The 15,722-nt window shown below is 39.3% G+C and overlaps 1 protein-coding gene across 1 annotated transcript in view; it reads right to left on the reverse strand.

Annotated features, from left to right (window-relative positions):
- The window catches only part of ARSK (arylsulfatase family member K), a 60,673-nt gene that overhangs the window by 10,204 nt on the left and 34,747 nt on the right, over window positions 1-15,722 (reverse strand). The window contains exons 4-6 of the mRNA XM_040241500.1: window positions 12,381-12,663; window positions 6,645-6,816; window positions 2,332-2,556 (exon numbers count right to left, since the gene is read on the reverse strand). Coding sequence (XP_040097434.1) covers window positions 2,332-2,556; window positions 6,645-6,816; window positions 12,381-12,663 — 680 coding nt within the window. The remainder of the gene's footprint in view (window positions 1-2,331; window positions 2,557-6,644; window positions 6,817-12,380; window positions 12,664-15,722) is intronic.

The raw sequence follows: 15,722 nt of genomic DNA on the forward strand, positions 1-15,722 counted from the left end.
TTATATAAAGTTCCATGCCTAGATATTCTCTTCATTCTCCTCTGCCAACCATATAACTGTAATTTTTTCCCTTTTCATATAAAAATATTCATTCTGAAACATATTAAGCCTTGAAGATGTTAATTTCCTGTTTAGAACTGGAGAGACACTGATCTTTGGCTTTACTTGCTTGAGTTGGGCAGGTCAAATCAACACATGATGTAAATGCTGTTAATACAATATATTCTGCCGGGAAATGTGACTCAGGAGTCTATTAATAAACGCCAATGTTAAAAACAACAAAAACCTATGTAGACCTATGAGTTTTTTAAAACTGTAATAACTGACAAATTATTTTAAAAATTTACAATTTCAGGGAACTTAACATAATTTCCAGAAGGGTATGGAAGAAATGCAAAGGGGTTTCTGGGAACATTTTGTTTGGCTAAAGAAATGCTTATTGTCAAGAAACATAAAATAGGCAGGGATATAAAGGTGTCCCCCTAGGTGGATAAATGACAATTCCCTCATTCCAAACAACTTTATTTAGTATTTTCTTAAATAAGCTGTTAAGATATATACATTATGAAATCTTCCAGTTTGCAGATGATTTTTAACTCCATGAGGTTGGCAAGTAGTGATAATGGTGTATCAAGATTGTAGAGAAAATTTGCATTATAGGCAAATATAAAACAATATTCAAAGAAAAATGATTTAAACAGTGCCTATTAATTCACTAACACATAAAGTGATAGAAAGACTAGAAAGAGATGAGAACTCATCACAGACAGCTTCCTACAGATACTGGACTATTTAGCTGCTAAGTCAAAAAAGACAAAATGCCAAATATCACTATGAAATACATTGAGGGAAAACTGAGAAAGAATCATCCCAGCCTTTAACAGTCTTTTGCAGTTCTGATCACTGTACTTCAAGAAATCAGATCAAGGGTAAAAAGTTGAGCAAATTTGGGTGGGGAGAGTTCCATATGAGAAAAAACTAGGGGAGGAAACTAAGGAAATGGCACTGTAAAGAATCATTCACACAGCTACATCTTCATACAGCTACAAAGATGATAATAAGGGAGACACTTAAAATATACATAATCACACACACCCATTTTTGAATGAAAAACAGAAGTAAGGAAAAGTAATGGGTATTGCCTGGAAATTGATGGAGCCAGAAAGTGGCAAAGATATGACTGTGTGATAGTTGCTTTGGGACAAAAGGGAACCAGCAAATGATGAGTAAGAAACTGAAGAGATTAAAAATACACACCAGGCAAAAGAACAACAAAGAAGTGTGGTCAAATATGCAAGTGATTTGAAAGAGAAAAGAAGGGCACTGATTTTTTTTTTTTTTTAATTTGGCCGTGAGGCTTGTGGGCTTTTAGTTCCCCAGCCAAGGATTCAACCTGGGACCTTGACAGTGACAGGAGTGCCGAATCCTAACCACTGGACCACCAGGGAATTCCCAGCACTGATTTAAATGCACAATAAAGAAATTTAAGACCGTGTAACAGTCTTTAATTAAATGAAGGTGAAGACTTTGTAGCAGAAAAAAAGGAGATAATAAGATTTTTCTTATTTAATTTCCAGATGTTTGTTTCACATTTTAATTATACATATTAAACACATATATCTTATGCTATGTTACATTTTTCTTTCACCAACATCTATTTATAAATTGATGGTACTTTTTGCAATTGATGGTGCCTTAGAACAGAGTATTTGATGCTATTGAATTTAAAGTCTCCTCTAAATTGGAAGCTGACAGTTCTATATAACTTCTAAATTTATGATGGCATTATTCTAGTATTTTTAACAAAAATTGCTAAATACCCACATCCAAATGTTGCTGTTTGAGACCTATGGTTATGCTTATAGACATTAAGAAGCTAGTAAAATAAGTCATATAGAACATTCTAAAGGTTCTGAGGAGAAATATGCACATAGCATCAACATTAAGGGACACACGTAACATTGTGAAAAATTAGTAGTTTCAAAGTAGATGGAATAATCCAGAAGGGAAATGCCTACATTTTAGGTAGGGGATGGTAGAGAATCAAATGATACACAAATCATATCTATAAAGTTATAGAACTGAATATCTTATGTGGCTCACTTTATTGTCATATCCTGGTTGTGAATCTTTTGGAGGAAGAAGGACTAGAGGAAGTGAAGGCCAAAGGAACCTGAGGAATATTATCCTCATTTTTCAGATATAGATTTGACTCACAGTTAAATCAGCTGCTCAAAGTTATGAACAAGTCAGCAGGGGCCCCTAACCTATCTTGTTTATTCATTTCCCAGCATTATTACAAATAAATATTCAAAGAATGGCATTACTTACCAAGCATAGTAGGGTAAATATCCACAAGAGACACCACACTTGATACTTGTAGGTTGGCCTGAATTCCTGGCCCCATGATCAAGAGTGGGACATGGGAGCTAGCTTCGTACATACTCATCTTATAAAACTGCCGGTGCTCCATAGCCAGCTCCCCATGGTCTGCGGTGTATATGACGACGGTCTTCTGAAGAAGACCTAACTGGCGAAGAGCCAAAATAATTTCACCTGCAATATAAATTGAAGTAAATCTTAATTAACCTTTAGTTCACTTTTTCATGGTGACTGCAGCCATGAAATTAAAAGACGCTTACTCCTTGGAAGAAAAGTTATGACCAATCATAGATAGCATATTCAAAAACAGAGACATTACTTTGCCGACTAAGGTCCTCTTGTCAAGGCTATGGTTTTTCCTGTGGTCATGTATGGATGTGAGAGTGGGACTGTGAAGAAGGCTGAGCGCTGAAGAATTGCTGCTTTTGAACTGTGATGTTGGAGAAGACTCTTGAGAGTCCCTTGGACTGCAAGGAGATCCAACCAGTCCATTCTGAAGGAGATCAGCCCTGGGATTTCTTTGGAAGGAATGATGCTAAAGCTGAAACTCCAGTACTTTGGCCACCTCATGCGAAGAGTTGACTCATTGGAAAAGACTCTGATGCTGGGAGGGATTGGGGGCAGGAGGAAAAGGGGATGACAGAGGATGAGATGGCTGGATGGCATCACTGACTCGATGAACGTGAGTCTGAGTGAACTCTGCGAGTTGGTGATGGGCAGGGAGGCCTGGCATGCTGCGATTCATGGGGTCGCAAAGAGTCGGACACGACTGAGCGATTGAACTGAACTGAATGAGTTCATAATGATTCTACCCACTAAAAATTTGTCAGGATGTTTCTTAACATCTGAACATTATCTACTGTTCTTCAGTAAACAACTTATGCCAGATTTCATGTGCTTGCTTCTCAGTGAATGGACTAAAGAGAGGAAGGAGAAAATGCAGTACCTAAGGATAAGTTCCTTTATTTGGAGATCATCCTGGCTTGCTTTCTGTGTTTCTGTCAGGGAGTAGGGGAAAACATTACCTCCAGGGACTCGAATGAGAAAAGAAAGGCATGCCTGGGTATGGAGCACTGTGCACATCTCAGGAAAGGACTGGTGTCACCATCGACCCACAATTGCTGCCCAACGGGAGGGGATAAAAGGGGTGAAAACTCCTCCTCCTGATACCCTTTCTCTCAAATTCCCCATCACTAGATCATGCCCATGAAGCTGGCTGAGTCTTATGGAAATCCCACCTTTGAAAAAAAGGCTGGAAGCAGTACAGACGATATATGAATGTGATTTGGCATATTCTTGGACAGTAAAATTCCTCTGACCAGTCCTGTCTCTAAGGGACATGAAACTTAATCATTTTAATTAAGAGAACACAGTAAGACCCAAGTCTAGAGAGAAGCATCATTTCTATTTTGGCAGCTTCTGAATCTGGCCTTCAGGGCTCTGTATTATTAAAAAAAAACAACCCATAGGCAATTCTGAGGTCCAGTTGGATCTGAGACGCAGTCTCTGAGGAGTTATTTATGGGGTGCAGACCATCAGAATCTTTCAACTGGACAACTGTACTTGCTTCCTAATTGGTTCGCTTGCCTCCACTCCTTTTTCCCCTTCATGATAATCTTTCTAAAATATATGATCATGTCACCCCAGCTTAAAACTTTTCCATAGCTTCCCACTGTCTAACTCTTGCATAAGTTTAGCACCTTCAGCTAGCTACCCCCTAAATCTTTACCCTTCACAATCCTGAACGACTTACAACTCCCTGAAGTAATAATAATCAGCTTGGACTTCCTTGCCTTTGTATACACTCTCTGCCTTCTGGGTTGGATGCCCTTTCTTCCACAGTCTACATGGCAAATCCCCACTCTTCCTTTATGACCCAGCTCAAGCATCACCTCCCTGGTGAAGCACTCCATGCTCCTTCAGGTAGAGTGAAGTCCTCTGTCCCCAAGACCCTACAACGTGTATATTGCTGTAGTTACAACACCATGTTAAAACTGCTGGTGTTGATACTCATTCCATAAATGTTTACTGACTTTTTACTTATGTGCCAGGCACCATGGATGCAAAGCTAGCCACCTCGGATTAATGATGAATGAGAAGGAATGTCCTTGCCCTCATGAAGTCCACATTCTTCAAGGGAAATGGACAGTAAAGAAGTGAGTAGACAAAATCATTAAAGATTATGATGTAAACAAACAAGATGATATGGAATAGAGTAAGTAAGATGATGGAGCTGCTATACTAATTCAGAGTGGCTGAGAAGATAGCCCTGAGGAGGTAATATCTGGGCTGACAGCTAAAGATTGAGAATACTCAAGGAACTCCCTGGTGATCCCGTGCGTAGGGCTCCACACTTCCACTGCCAGGGGCCTGGGTTCAGCCTCTGGTCAGGAAACTAAGATCCTGCAAACAGTTTTGTGGGGCCAAAAAAAAAAAAAAAAAAAAAGCCAGCTGTGTAAAAAAGCAAAGGGAAGGGCATCCCAGGCAGTGCTCAGATGCTCAGTCATCTTTGCGACTCTTCGCGACCTCATGGACTATAGCCTCCAGGCTCCTCTGTCCATGGAATTCTCCCGGCAAGAATACTGAAGTGGGTTGCCATTTCCTTCTCCAATCCCAGGCAGAAGGAGCAGCAAATATAAAGGCCTGAGGTGGGGTAAGAGATTAGAGTGCTTTTAATTTCTTAATAATATTCAGCTTAGTATTACCAGTGCCCAAAGTAATGTGAACAGTACATGCTAAGTCGCTTCCGTTGTGTCCAACTCTTTGCAACCCCATGGACTGCAGCCCACCAGGCTCCTCTGTGCATGGAATTCTCCAGGCAAGAGGAGTACTGGAGTGGGTTGCCATGCCCTCCTCCAGGAGATCTTCCCAACCCAGGGACTGAACCCATGTCTCTTGTGTCTCCTGCATTGACAGGCATGTTATTTGCCACTAATGCCACCTGGAAAACCCAATGTGAATAGTAGTGAATACTATTCAGGGACCAGACTAGTGTAGATGTAACAAAGAGATACAATATATTCCATAAATTTTGTAACATGAAGTGAACTGTTGCATCTTTTTTCTCTTAAGAGACTTAAAGAGATATTCCCACACTGCCTGCAGCAGTTATTTTATGTATATATAATATTTCACTTTTGTTGATCTGGATGAATGGATAGCTGCAAACTTTCAAAAGTGATTTCCAGGGTGCAAATGAGTGAATAGTCATTAATAATAGAAAATATTGAAATACAGTTCAGTAACTGTATGGATTTAGGATTGAAGAAATTCACTTAAAATCTTATTTGTATTTAAGATTGAGTGCTTGGAAAGTTCTTAGGACTTTTAAAACCTATTATACTTGCTTTATTATAGTTTATCCATAGGACTTTTTTGGCTTTCTTTTTTATACTTTCTATTTTTGCCAAGTGAATACTTTTTAAGAAATAGCCATTTATTTGTTCATTCCCAAGGTTTACTTTGTTAAGAAGAAGTGCTACCCACACTTCACTAATTATAATTATTCTCCACTCCGAAGTGCAGCAAAATAAATGATATGGTTTTATAAAAATAATTTGTCCTAAAAATGGAGATATTTTAAACCAGGGTTTTTCCACATCTGAACGGGAAATTGCCATAACTCTATAAGGGGACAGGTAAAACACTATCTTGATGGTTATCTCATGGAGGCAGGTTTGGTTTTGAGCTGAGTTAGGGAAGGAAATTTAATATAATTCTGGACCATAATGTACATGGGGAAACTGATTTCAGTTTAAGTCTTGCTCTCACTGGCCGAGGGAGAATGGATGTGTTTTGCAATTATTACAAGTCTGGGAGAAGTCACAAGATTTGCAGTTATTACAAGTCTGGGAGAACTCACAAGATTCTATGTCTAATCTCTTTCATCTCCTAGAACTGAAGTTGCCTTATAATTAACTGTATTTTGCTGAATACTGATTCCTGATTAAATCCAGTAAGACGTCTTATTTCCAGCAGATGATAATTTTTTATGACCTTTTAAAAATATATGAACAAATCTAAGCATCTGTGAATTTATGAATAATTAAAATAGAAAAGACTTTTATTCTATTAATAATACACATTATCCAATTTTTATATGTATTAGGAATCTTATAATTCTAAGTCTGAAGTATCTCAGCAACTATTGTAAGAAATTATCTGAGGATATTCATACAAGTCACTAACCAGCATGATCACAGTTTGTTGGAAAAATATTATACTTTTCCCCCATCTAATTGCATTTTAATTACATTACTTACCAAGCATAGCATCTGTCTCAGCACACATAGCATAATAAAATGCTCTAATATTCTTAATTTCTTTTTCTGTAAACTTCCCAGTGCAGTTTTTGGTATACGAAGAGTAAAAATCTACAGGGTGCATTTCTGACAGAGGTGACCACTTTGGGATTTTGATAGCATCATACGATACCTAAAGGGGGACAAAACAAGTTGTAATAATCCTTCCTTCCAACTAGAATGTAAGCTACACCAGACGTTTCTTTAATTAGGTTAGCAGAAAAGAATGGTTATGAATTATGTAAAAAAACACAGCAAATCAAATACCTAAGTTAGGAACAGATTTTTAATATTCCCACTAACAACAAATATCAATACATCAGTCTGTATACATGGTAAGACAGCTGTGAAATTATTTTGGGGATTATACACGTGGAGGCTGAATGGAGGCCCAAGATGGCGGCACACTGGGAGCGTAACATGTGCGTTTCTAGAGTCTTCCCAGTGCAGGTGGCTTAAGACCCTGCAGTTATAGAACCCCATAGACTAGTCGTCTGGCAGAAACTTCGACTTCAGAGGTGGCTCTGAGTAAATCAATGTATGCAAGAAATAGATACAAAGACAAACCTCCTGACTTTGCATATGGGGCAACCAAATATCCAGATTTTAAGCAGTACGTTCCGATAAATCTTTATGGAAAAGTGAGTCTTAATTTTAAAGACCCTAAAGCAGTGAGAGCTCTGACTTGTACTCTCCTAAGGGAAGATTTTGGACTTTCTATTGATATTCTGCTGGAGAGAATAATTCCTTCAGTTTCCTTGAGACTTAACTATATTCATTGGGTAGAGGATGTGGTCCGTCATCAGGACTCTACAAAAGTACTCTCTTGAAAAGGAACTGACATCCGTACTGGGGCATCCTGCACCTATCCTTTACTTGGAACAACTTTAAATGGCTGGTATTTCATGCAACAGAAGTAGATGATACGTGCTTCAACTATGCAAAGAAGAATGGGGAACAGAATAACTTATCTGATTTTATAAAGGTGGTAAAAGTACCACAGACAATCCTGACGGATGCTCTTAAGGAAGAATCTGAGATAATCTGTGACTTTTGCATGTGCAACCCTCTCTTTTTTGCCAGTCAGTTGGAAGCCAAGGTAAAATATCTTCTCCTTTAAAGTAGTTGAATATTTAAGTTTTCCTTGTTTGCAAAAATAAGAGCAGCTTTTATTTTGGAAGTTGTATCAATTTGTGTGCTTCTGGTATCAAGCACCTGAAAATCCAATTCCAGATTGACTTCACAAGAAAGTTTACTGGTTTATGTATTTGAGAAATCCAGCAATAGCATGGACTTCAGGAACAGCTTGATCAAGGAGTTCATCATAATATCAAGGCTGAGACTGTTTTTTCCAGGTTCCCCTTGGCTCTGACCTGGCCCTTGGTTGTGTGTATTCTCAGGGAGTAAATGCCTGGAATCCTTGAAGACCCCCACCAAGTTCTGTAAATACAGGAGGTATCACAGAGATCGTAGCAGAAGGAGGTGAATTAGAGTTTGTTAGAAGGATCATCCATGACAGTTTACAACTTAAAAAGAGATTAAGGTGGTATAACTGTATGCTGAGAAAGAAATGCTGCCTGGCTCCTCTGAAGGAAGAATTTTGCATATAAGGGGTTCCTAAAGTAGGTTCACCTACACTGAATTCTGCCAAGCTCAGACAATGAGATGGGCTTTGGCTTGGAGTTTTTATGATGATGTAACAGTACCATCACCACCAAGTAAGCGAAGAACATAAGAGAATCCAAGGAAGCCCATTAGTTCGTTGTACTGGAGTCTGTGATGAAAGAACTAGCCCTCAAGCATCATCGCTGGGCTCTGAGACAGTGAAAGGCATAGTGGTGTGATGACATAGATTGAAAAAAACCTTTCACCGACCTGAAGGTCCAGAATAAATGAGTACCCTATGAAAAGGAGGAAATTAGCCCTTTTCTTCTAACAGCCATAGAGATAACTCCTGGATTCACTTAAGGAGGAAGAAAAGAGACAGTAAGACAACTGAGAGGTTCCCCTAGCTCCCAAGAACGTCACTGAAGCCTTGGAAGAGAAAAAGTCCCCCATCAAAAAGTCCAGCAGTAGCCAAGATGTGACTCGGGGCCCCCAGGAGAGTGCCCTGGGAGAGCTTGTCCAATGGGAGGTCAGACGACCACTGTGGAGGGCCATGGCAGACTCCCTGGAGGAAAACCCAGAACCCACAGAGGGTGAAAGGAGTGAGGAAAAGAGAGAGATCAAGGTTCTGGAAAGTTGTAAAGGCTCTAGCAATGGAGCCCAGAATCACAAGGCTTCTGAGCAGTTCAGCAATCCAGGGTCTGAAAAGGGGAACCATCTCCAAGGAATGGCTGGACATTACCTATTCAAGTGTCTGACAAACGTTAAGAAGGAGGTAGATGATGCCTTAGGTGAAATGTATCGGGTCCAGGGCCAGAACAGGGATTTGATGAACCAGCTTTGTACTTATGTAGATAACCAAATTTTCAGGCTTGCTGCTAGTTAACTCCAAAATTCTTGCACAGTTGGAAAGTTCTATAAGGCAGCTTGCTTTGGAGTGTGGCCTGTGGGGTGGCAAGCTGAATTCCATCATTAGCTCACTGGTAGCATTATGTGGAATTATCTTAAAAAAACAAACAAATTAGTTCATTTTTAAATATCCCTCTCCTATTTTTTAAGTTACAGATCATTTTAGGATGGTAGTTCAGTGGAAGAATCATGGTTATCAGCATCAACAAAAAGCCGTTGGTAAACTCATAAGGGGTTTAAACCTGACTTAAGCTGATCACCTTGACTTCAGACTGGTTTTCTGAGACCAAAAGGATAATTTTTGTAGTCTGATTCTGATCAGAACTTACAGAGCATCATGCCCTCTATGTCAGCCTTGCTTGCTTCCTGAGGAGGGGTGACTTTCTCGCTCCTGCTTCCCAAGGAGGTGGTGTCAGGGTGAACAGCCCTGTACCCTCTTCTAAAATCATTCTTAAGACTGAAGACTTTGGGTACATATGATTGATGACCCCTGTGTCAGTTCAGAGAAAGGAACTGGCCCACCTAATGGTGGGAAATTCAGGGAGAGAAAGCTCAGTGATGCAAGGAAGAAGGGCTGATATCAGGGAATGCCTGGAAACGTTGGAGACATTGGCACATTCCTGACTCTTGTCTCTTTTAACGTTGCTTATTTCAGAAACAGAATTAGGTAAGCAAAACTACCAGATGTGATTGAGATACAGCAGAATGAAGCCATATCCCTACCTCCAACCTGTTTAAAGTAATTTTGTAGCAGTTAAAAAAAATTATATGTATCAGTGAAAAACATGAGCTATATTAGACAATATTCTAATCCATAATAAGTGTCAATCACTTTACTATAGTTGTGTGATTAATTCAAAACTTCAGAATCAGTAACCTAAGAATCCAAGCTCTTTTTTCCAGTAGTTCACTAGTAAAAATGCCAATATCTAGTGAGATAGTGAAATATTTGTTAAGAACAAATACAACTTTTTAATATATGTAAATGCTTACAGTTTGGGTGAAAAATCATTAAGACTAGACTTAAGTCATATATATCTTCTAGTCAGATAGCTTAAAAAAATTCAAATATATACTTAACTGTTTACTTAAAAACTATTTGACTCATTTCATTAGGCTAGTACTGACTCCTGACAACTTTTTCAACATGGAGCCAGCTGGAACTTTTTAAGAAGACACAAACTTTGACATTATTTCCTTTAAAGTAGGATGCACTATATAGTTTCTGGATAGAGGTTTTAAAGTAACTTAAATTTGATTTAACGTGACACATTTCAAAACACAAGCAGTCCTCACTTTGCATAACTCAGGTATGCACATATATTAGTTACCACAGTTTAAATATTAATAATATCAGTTCCCCTATAGCAGGGTTCAAATTTCAGCTACTGTGAACCAAAATTTCAGAAATGGAGACCTGATTGAAAGAAAAATGTGTTTATTTGGGGTTTGCACTTTCCAGAGTTTCACAGGATTACAAAATGGGAGAGGCTTATAAAGGCAAAAAGCTGCAAGGTCACGGTCAGTTACATGAGTTGTTTATCAAGAATTGTAATTGGATTTGGTGAGCAGTAAGGAAGCTTAGGTTGTTTGGGTTTGAAATGATTGCATAGTTACAAGGGGAGACCTTGGGAGCAGAAGGCTGCAGCTGGCCCGTGTTGTTCTGATTACGGCTGGTAGTATCTTAGACCTAGTACAGTTCAAAGACAGTTCAAGTTTTCAGTGGTGCAGAGACGTGTCTGAGACCAGATCCTCAATGGCTGCTTGACTCCAGTTTGTATGCCTGACTATGATTTGACTACTCTATTATAATATCAATTTGTCATCATTACCACGGAGAAGGCAATGGCACCCCACTCCAGTGCTCTTGCCTGGCAAATCCCATGGACGGAGGAGCCTGGTAGGCTGCCGTCCATGGGGTCGCTAAGAGTCGGACACGATTGAAGCGACTTAGCAGTAGCAGCAGCAGCAGCATTACCAAGGTGTATTAACTGTGAGTTGCCTCATAAAGAAGAAACTTTCACATTCATATGCTGCTAGTTCTTTAGTCTACAAGTCACGATGTAGATTCCATCTGTGTATCAGTGATTAATCATGTCATTTCTTTCTACATTTATCAATAATGGGTTACTGCACATCTTTTATTCCGCACATAAACAGGCTGCAAAGTATGTAGGTGGCCTGCTTCCTTGTCTCCCACTGATACATCCATGTGACATTAAAATGGATAATCAAAAGAGGAAATTGGTCAATAAAGATGAAGGTATAGTAAAGAGATAAGCAATAACACTGGAAGTGAAATTCTAATCAAACATTAACTGGAGTTATAGACAAAATAGCTGGAAAGGCTGACTCTGCCACTATTCAGTGCACGCAAGGTACACAGCCAGAGGGATTCAGTGAGAACACTGACATCAATGAGGAAGGTGTTTATGGAGAAAAGGATGAACATGACCTTGAGGAAGTGACAGTAGCAGAAATCTGCACATTAAAGGAGCTCTCCGAAACATGAAAGTGCAAATGTGGAGGGTGACCCAGATTTAGAAAGAAATATGACGAATTCCCGAGACACAGAGAAGATGCTTGCTCTGTATCTCAAGTTACACAATGGGAAGGCAAGCACTGTTCAAACTACTCTTGATTTGGATTTTTTACAAAAACAAAAACATTTTAATTCTTAATGTTTCCAGTGTTTTCAATTGCAGTGCATTAAATAAACATCAGTTTTACTATTTTGTCATTTCCCTATACATGTATAATCCAAAAGAAGAGTTTTAAATGTTTTGACAAATGTTTTTATTGTCCTAGAAACATGGTCATTTCCCCAATTGACTATTAAGATCTCTTTGTACAATTTCAACTTGCACAGTCATTATTACGCTCCTTAGCCATGCAAAGTGAAGACTGCCTGGACTTCTTAGAGAAGGTCTTTTAAACATATATATGCAATGCATATAACAGACATATTATACTCAATGTATTCAACTTAGAAGTTTCTGAGTTTTAACACATTCCATTTTTGTAAAATGGTCCCTTTAGTTTTTGTCAAGTTAGATTTCAAGGTGATTATACAATTTTCAAAATTTTCTTTAAAATGATAATAAAAGAAACAGTGGGCAAGTAAGCATAACATATAGACAAAATGTTAGCTTATGCTTGTGAGGACACACAGTATACACCTACCTTTTTAAGCCAATAAAGAGATGTGTGAAAAGTTGAAGATCCAAAATTTTCTCCTGAAGATGGTGAAGGATATGGGTGCGGTAAATTTAATCCCAAGTACAGAACAAATGGTTGAGTGCAATTACTTGCCTCCTTTCTTAACCAGTTTACTGCTCTGTCTGTATTCTTCCAGTCCGCTTCCATCACTCTTACTTTAGTCTTTTTACGGGCAAGATTAACCATAGGCCTGCCTTCCTGTCTGAGTAAGAAAGCAACATCTCTTGTCCAGGCTTCCACACGATTGCTGAGGGGCCAAAAGAGGACAAGTTTGAAAAGTTTTAGAAACTAAGTACTCTTGCTTGGAAAATCCCATGGACAGAGAAGCCTGGTGGGCTGCAGTCCATGGGGTTGCGAAGAGTCGGACACGACTGAGCAACTTCCCTTTCACTTTTCACTTTCATGCACTGGAGAAGGAAATGGCAACCCACTCCAGTGTTCTTGCCTGGAGAATCCCAGGGATGAGGGAGCCTGGTGGGCTGCCATCTATGGAGTCGCACAGAGTTGGACACGACTGAAGCGACTTAGCAGCAGCAGCAAGCATAAATATAAGAGAGCAATACGGAAAAGAATTTTTAGACTTGGTCATGTAAATGTTCGGACTGATTATATGAGGTCTCATAAAGAAAGATGCTGAGTACTGCAAATTCAAAAACCAAGAACAAAATAACAAGAATCAAATATTACCTTATATGTTCTTCAAAACTAAGACAGATTATTTATGAAGGCTACTTTTTCTCCTAACATAATATTTAGTAAAATAACAAAATACTTCAAACTCCTAGTATTGCTTCTGAATTTTAACATTTTTTTCTTGTTAGAATAAGAGAGGTAGTATTTCTAACCAAAGCTGCTATAATTTCCTCCTATCACCAAATCCTTATATTTAAACAATTCTTCCCTCCCACGGGCACCTTAAGTGTTTCTCAACTCTCATGTTCTACATTGTTTCCAGCCCTACCTTTTCTTATTATGAGAACAGTTTTGAATATGACTAAAGCTAACTATGGAGAAGGAAATGGCAGCCCACTCCAGTATTCTTGCCTGGAGAATCCCGTGGACAGAGGAGCTGGGGGGCTACAGTCCATGGGGTCGCAAAGTGTCTGACGTGATTTAGCAACTAAACAACAACAAAGCTAGTAATTAAGCTAAAATGTCATGCAGATTCCTTGTCCATGATAAACTAGATATGCTTTCTTTAGCTGGTAATTTAAAAGCTAAATGTTACAATCAATTAAATTTCTTCAAATATTTTATCTTATCACTTGATAAGTAAGTAGTAGTACTACTACTTTTTCTCAATCAATATATATTTTTAGTTGGCATAACTGTTTCAGTTCAGTTCAGTCACTCAGTTGTGTCTGACTCTTTGGGACCCCATGGACTGCAGTCCGCCAGGCTTCCCTGTCCATCACCAACTCCTAGAGTTTACTCAAACTCATGTACATCGAGTCAGTGATACCATCCAATCATCTCATCCTCTGTCATCCCCTTCTCCTCCTGCTTTCAATCTTTCCCAGCATCAGGGTCTTTTCCGATGAGTAGGTTCTTCGCATCAGGTGGCCAAAGTACTGGAGTTTCAGCTTCAACATCAATCCTTCCAATGAACACTCAGGACTGATCTCCTTTAGGATGGACTGGTTGGATCTCCTTGCAGTCCAAGGGATTCTCAAGAGTCTTCTCCAACACTACAGTTCAAAAGCATCAATTCTTCGGTGCTCGGCTTTCTTTATGGTCCAACTCTCACATCCTTACATGACTACTGGAAAAACTATAGCTTTGACTAGATGGACCTTTGTTGGTAAAGTAATGGCTCTGCTTTTTCAAAGCTTTCCTTCCGAGAAGTAAGCGTCTTTTCATTTCATGGCTGCTGTCACCATCTGCAGTGATTTTGGAGCCCCCCAAAATAAAGTCTTTCACTGTTTCCATTGTTTGTTTTCCCATCAATTTGCCATGAAGTGATGGGACCGGATGCCATGATCTTAGTTTTTTGAATGTTGAGTTTTAAGTCAAGTTTTTCACTCTCCTCTTTCACTTTCATCAAGAGGCTCTTTAGTTCTTCTTCACTTTCTGCCATAAGGGTGGTGTCATCTGCATATCTGAGGTTATTGATATTTCTCCCGACAATCTTGATTCCAGCTTGTGCTTCATCCAGCCCAGCATTTCTCATGATGTACTCTGCATATAAGTTAAATGAGCAGGGTGACAATATACAGCCTTGACGTACTCCTTTCCCAATTTGGAACCAGTCTGTTGTTCCATGTCCAGGTCTAACTGTTGCTTCTTGACCTGCATACAGATTTCTCAGGAGGCAGGTCAGGTGGTCTGGTATTCCCATCTCTTTCAGAATTTTCCACAGTTTATTGTGATCCACGCAAAGGCTTTGTTGTAGTCAATAAAGCAGATGTAGATATTTCTCTGGAATTCTCTTGCTGTTTTGATGATCCAGCAGATGTAGGCAATTTAATCTCTGGTTCCTCTGCCTTTTCTAAATCCAGCTTGAATATCTGTATGTTTGCGGTTCACGTACTGCTGAAGCCTGGTTTGGAGAATTTTGAGCATTACTTTGCTAACATGTGGGATGAGTGCAATTGTGCAGTAGTTTGAGCATTCTTTGGCATTGCCTTTCTTTGGGATTGGAATGAAAACTGACCTTTTCCAGTCCTGTGGCCACTGCTGAGTTTTCCCAATTTGCTGGCATATGGAGTGCAGCTCTTCACAGTATCATCATCTTTCAGGATTTGAAACAGCTCAACTGGAATTCCATCACCTCCACTAGTTTTGTTCGTAGTGATGCTTTCTAAGGCCCACTTGACTTCACATTCCAGGATGTCTGGCTCTAGATGAGTGATCACACCATCGTGGTTATCTGGTAAGATCTTTTTTGTATAGTTCTTCTGTGTATTCTTGCCCCCTCTTCTGCTTCTGTTAGGTCCATACCATTTCTGTCCTTTATCAAGTCCATCTTTGCATGAAATGTTCCCTTGGTATCTCTGATTTTCTTGAAGAGATCTCCAGTCTTTCCCATTCTATTGTTTTCCTCTATTTCTTTGCACTGATCACTGAGGAACACTTTCTTATTTCTCCTTGATATTCTTTGGAACTCTGCATTCACATGCTTATATCTTTCCTTTTCTCCTTTGCCTTTAGCTTCTCTTCTTTCCTCAGCTATTTGTAAGGCCTCCTCAGACAACCATTCTGCTTTTTTGCATTTCTTTTTCTTGGGGATGGTCTTGATCACTGCCTCCTATACAATGTCACGAACCTCCATCCATAGTTCATCAGGCCCTCTGTCTATCAGATCTA

The sequence above is a fragment of the Oryx dammah genome, unplaced genomic scaffold, assembly GCF_014754425.2.
Source record: "Oryx dammah isolate SB20612 unplaced genomic scaffold, SCBI_Odam_1.1 HiC_scaffold_5, whole genome shotgun sequence".
NCBI classification, from domain to species: domain Eukaryota; kingdom Metazoa; phylum Chordata; class Mammalia; order Artiodactyla; family Bovidae; genus Oryx; species Oryx dammah.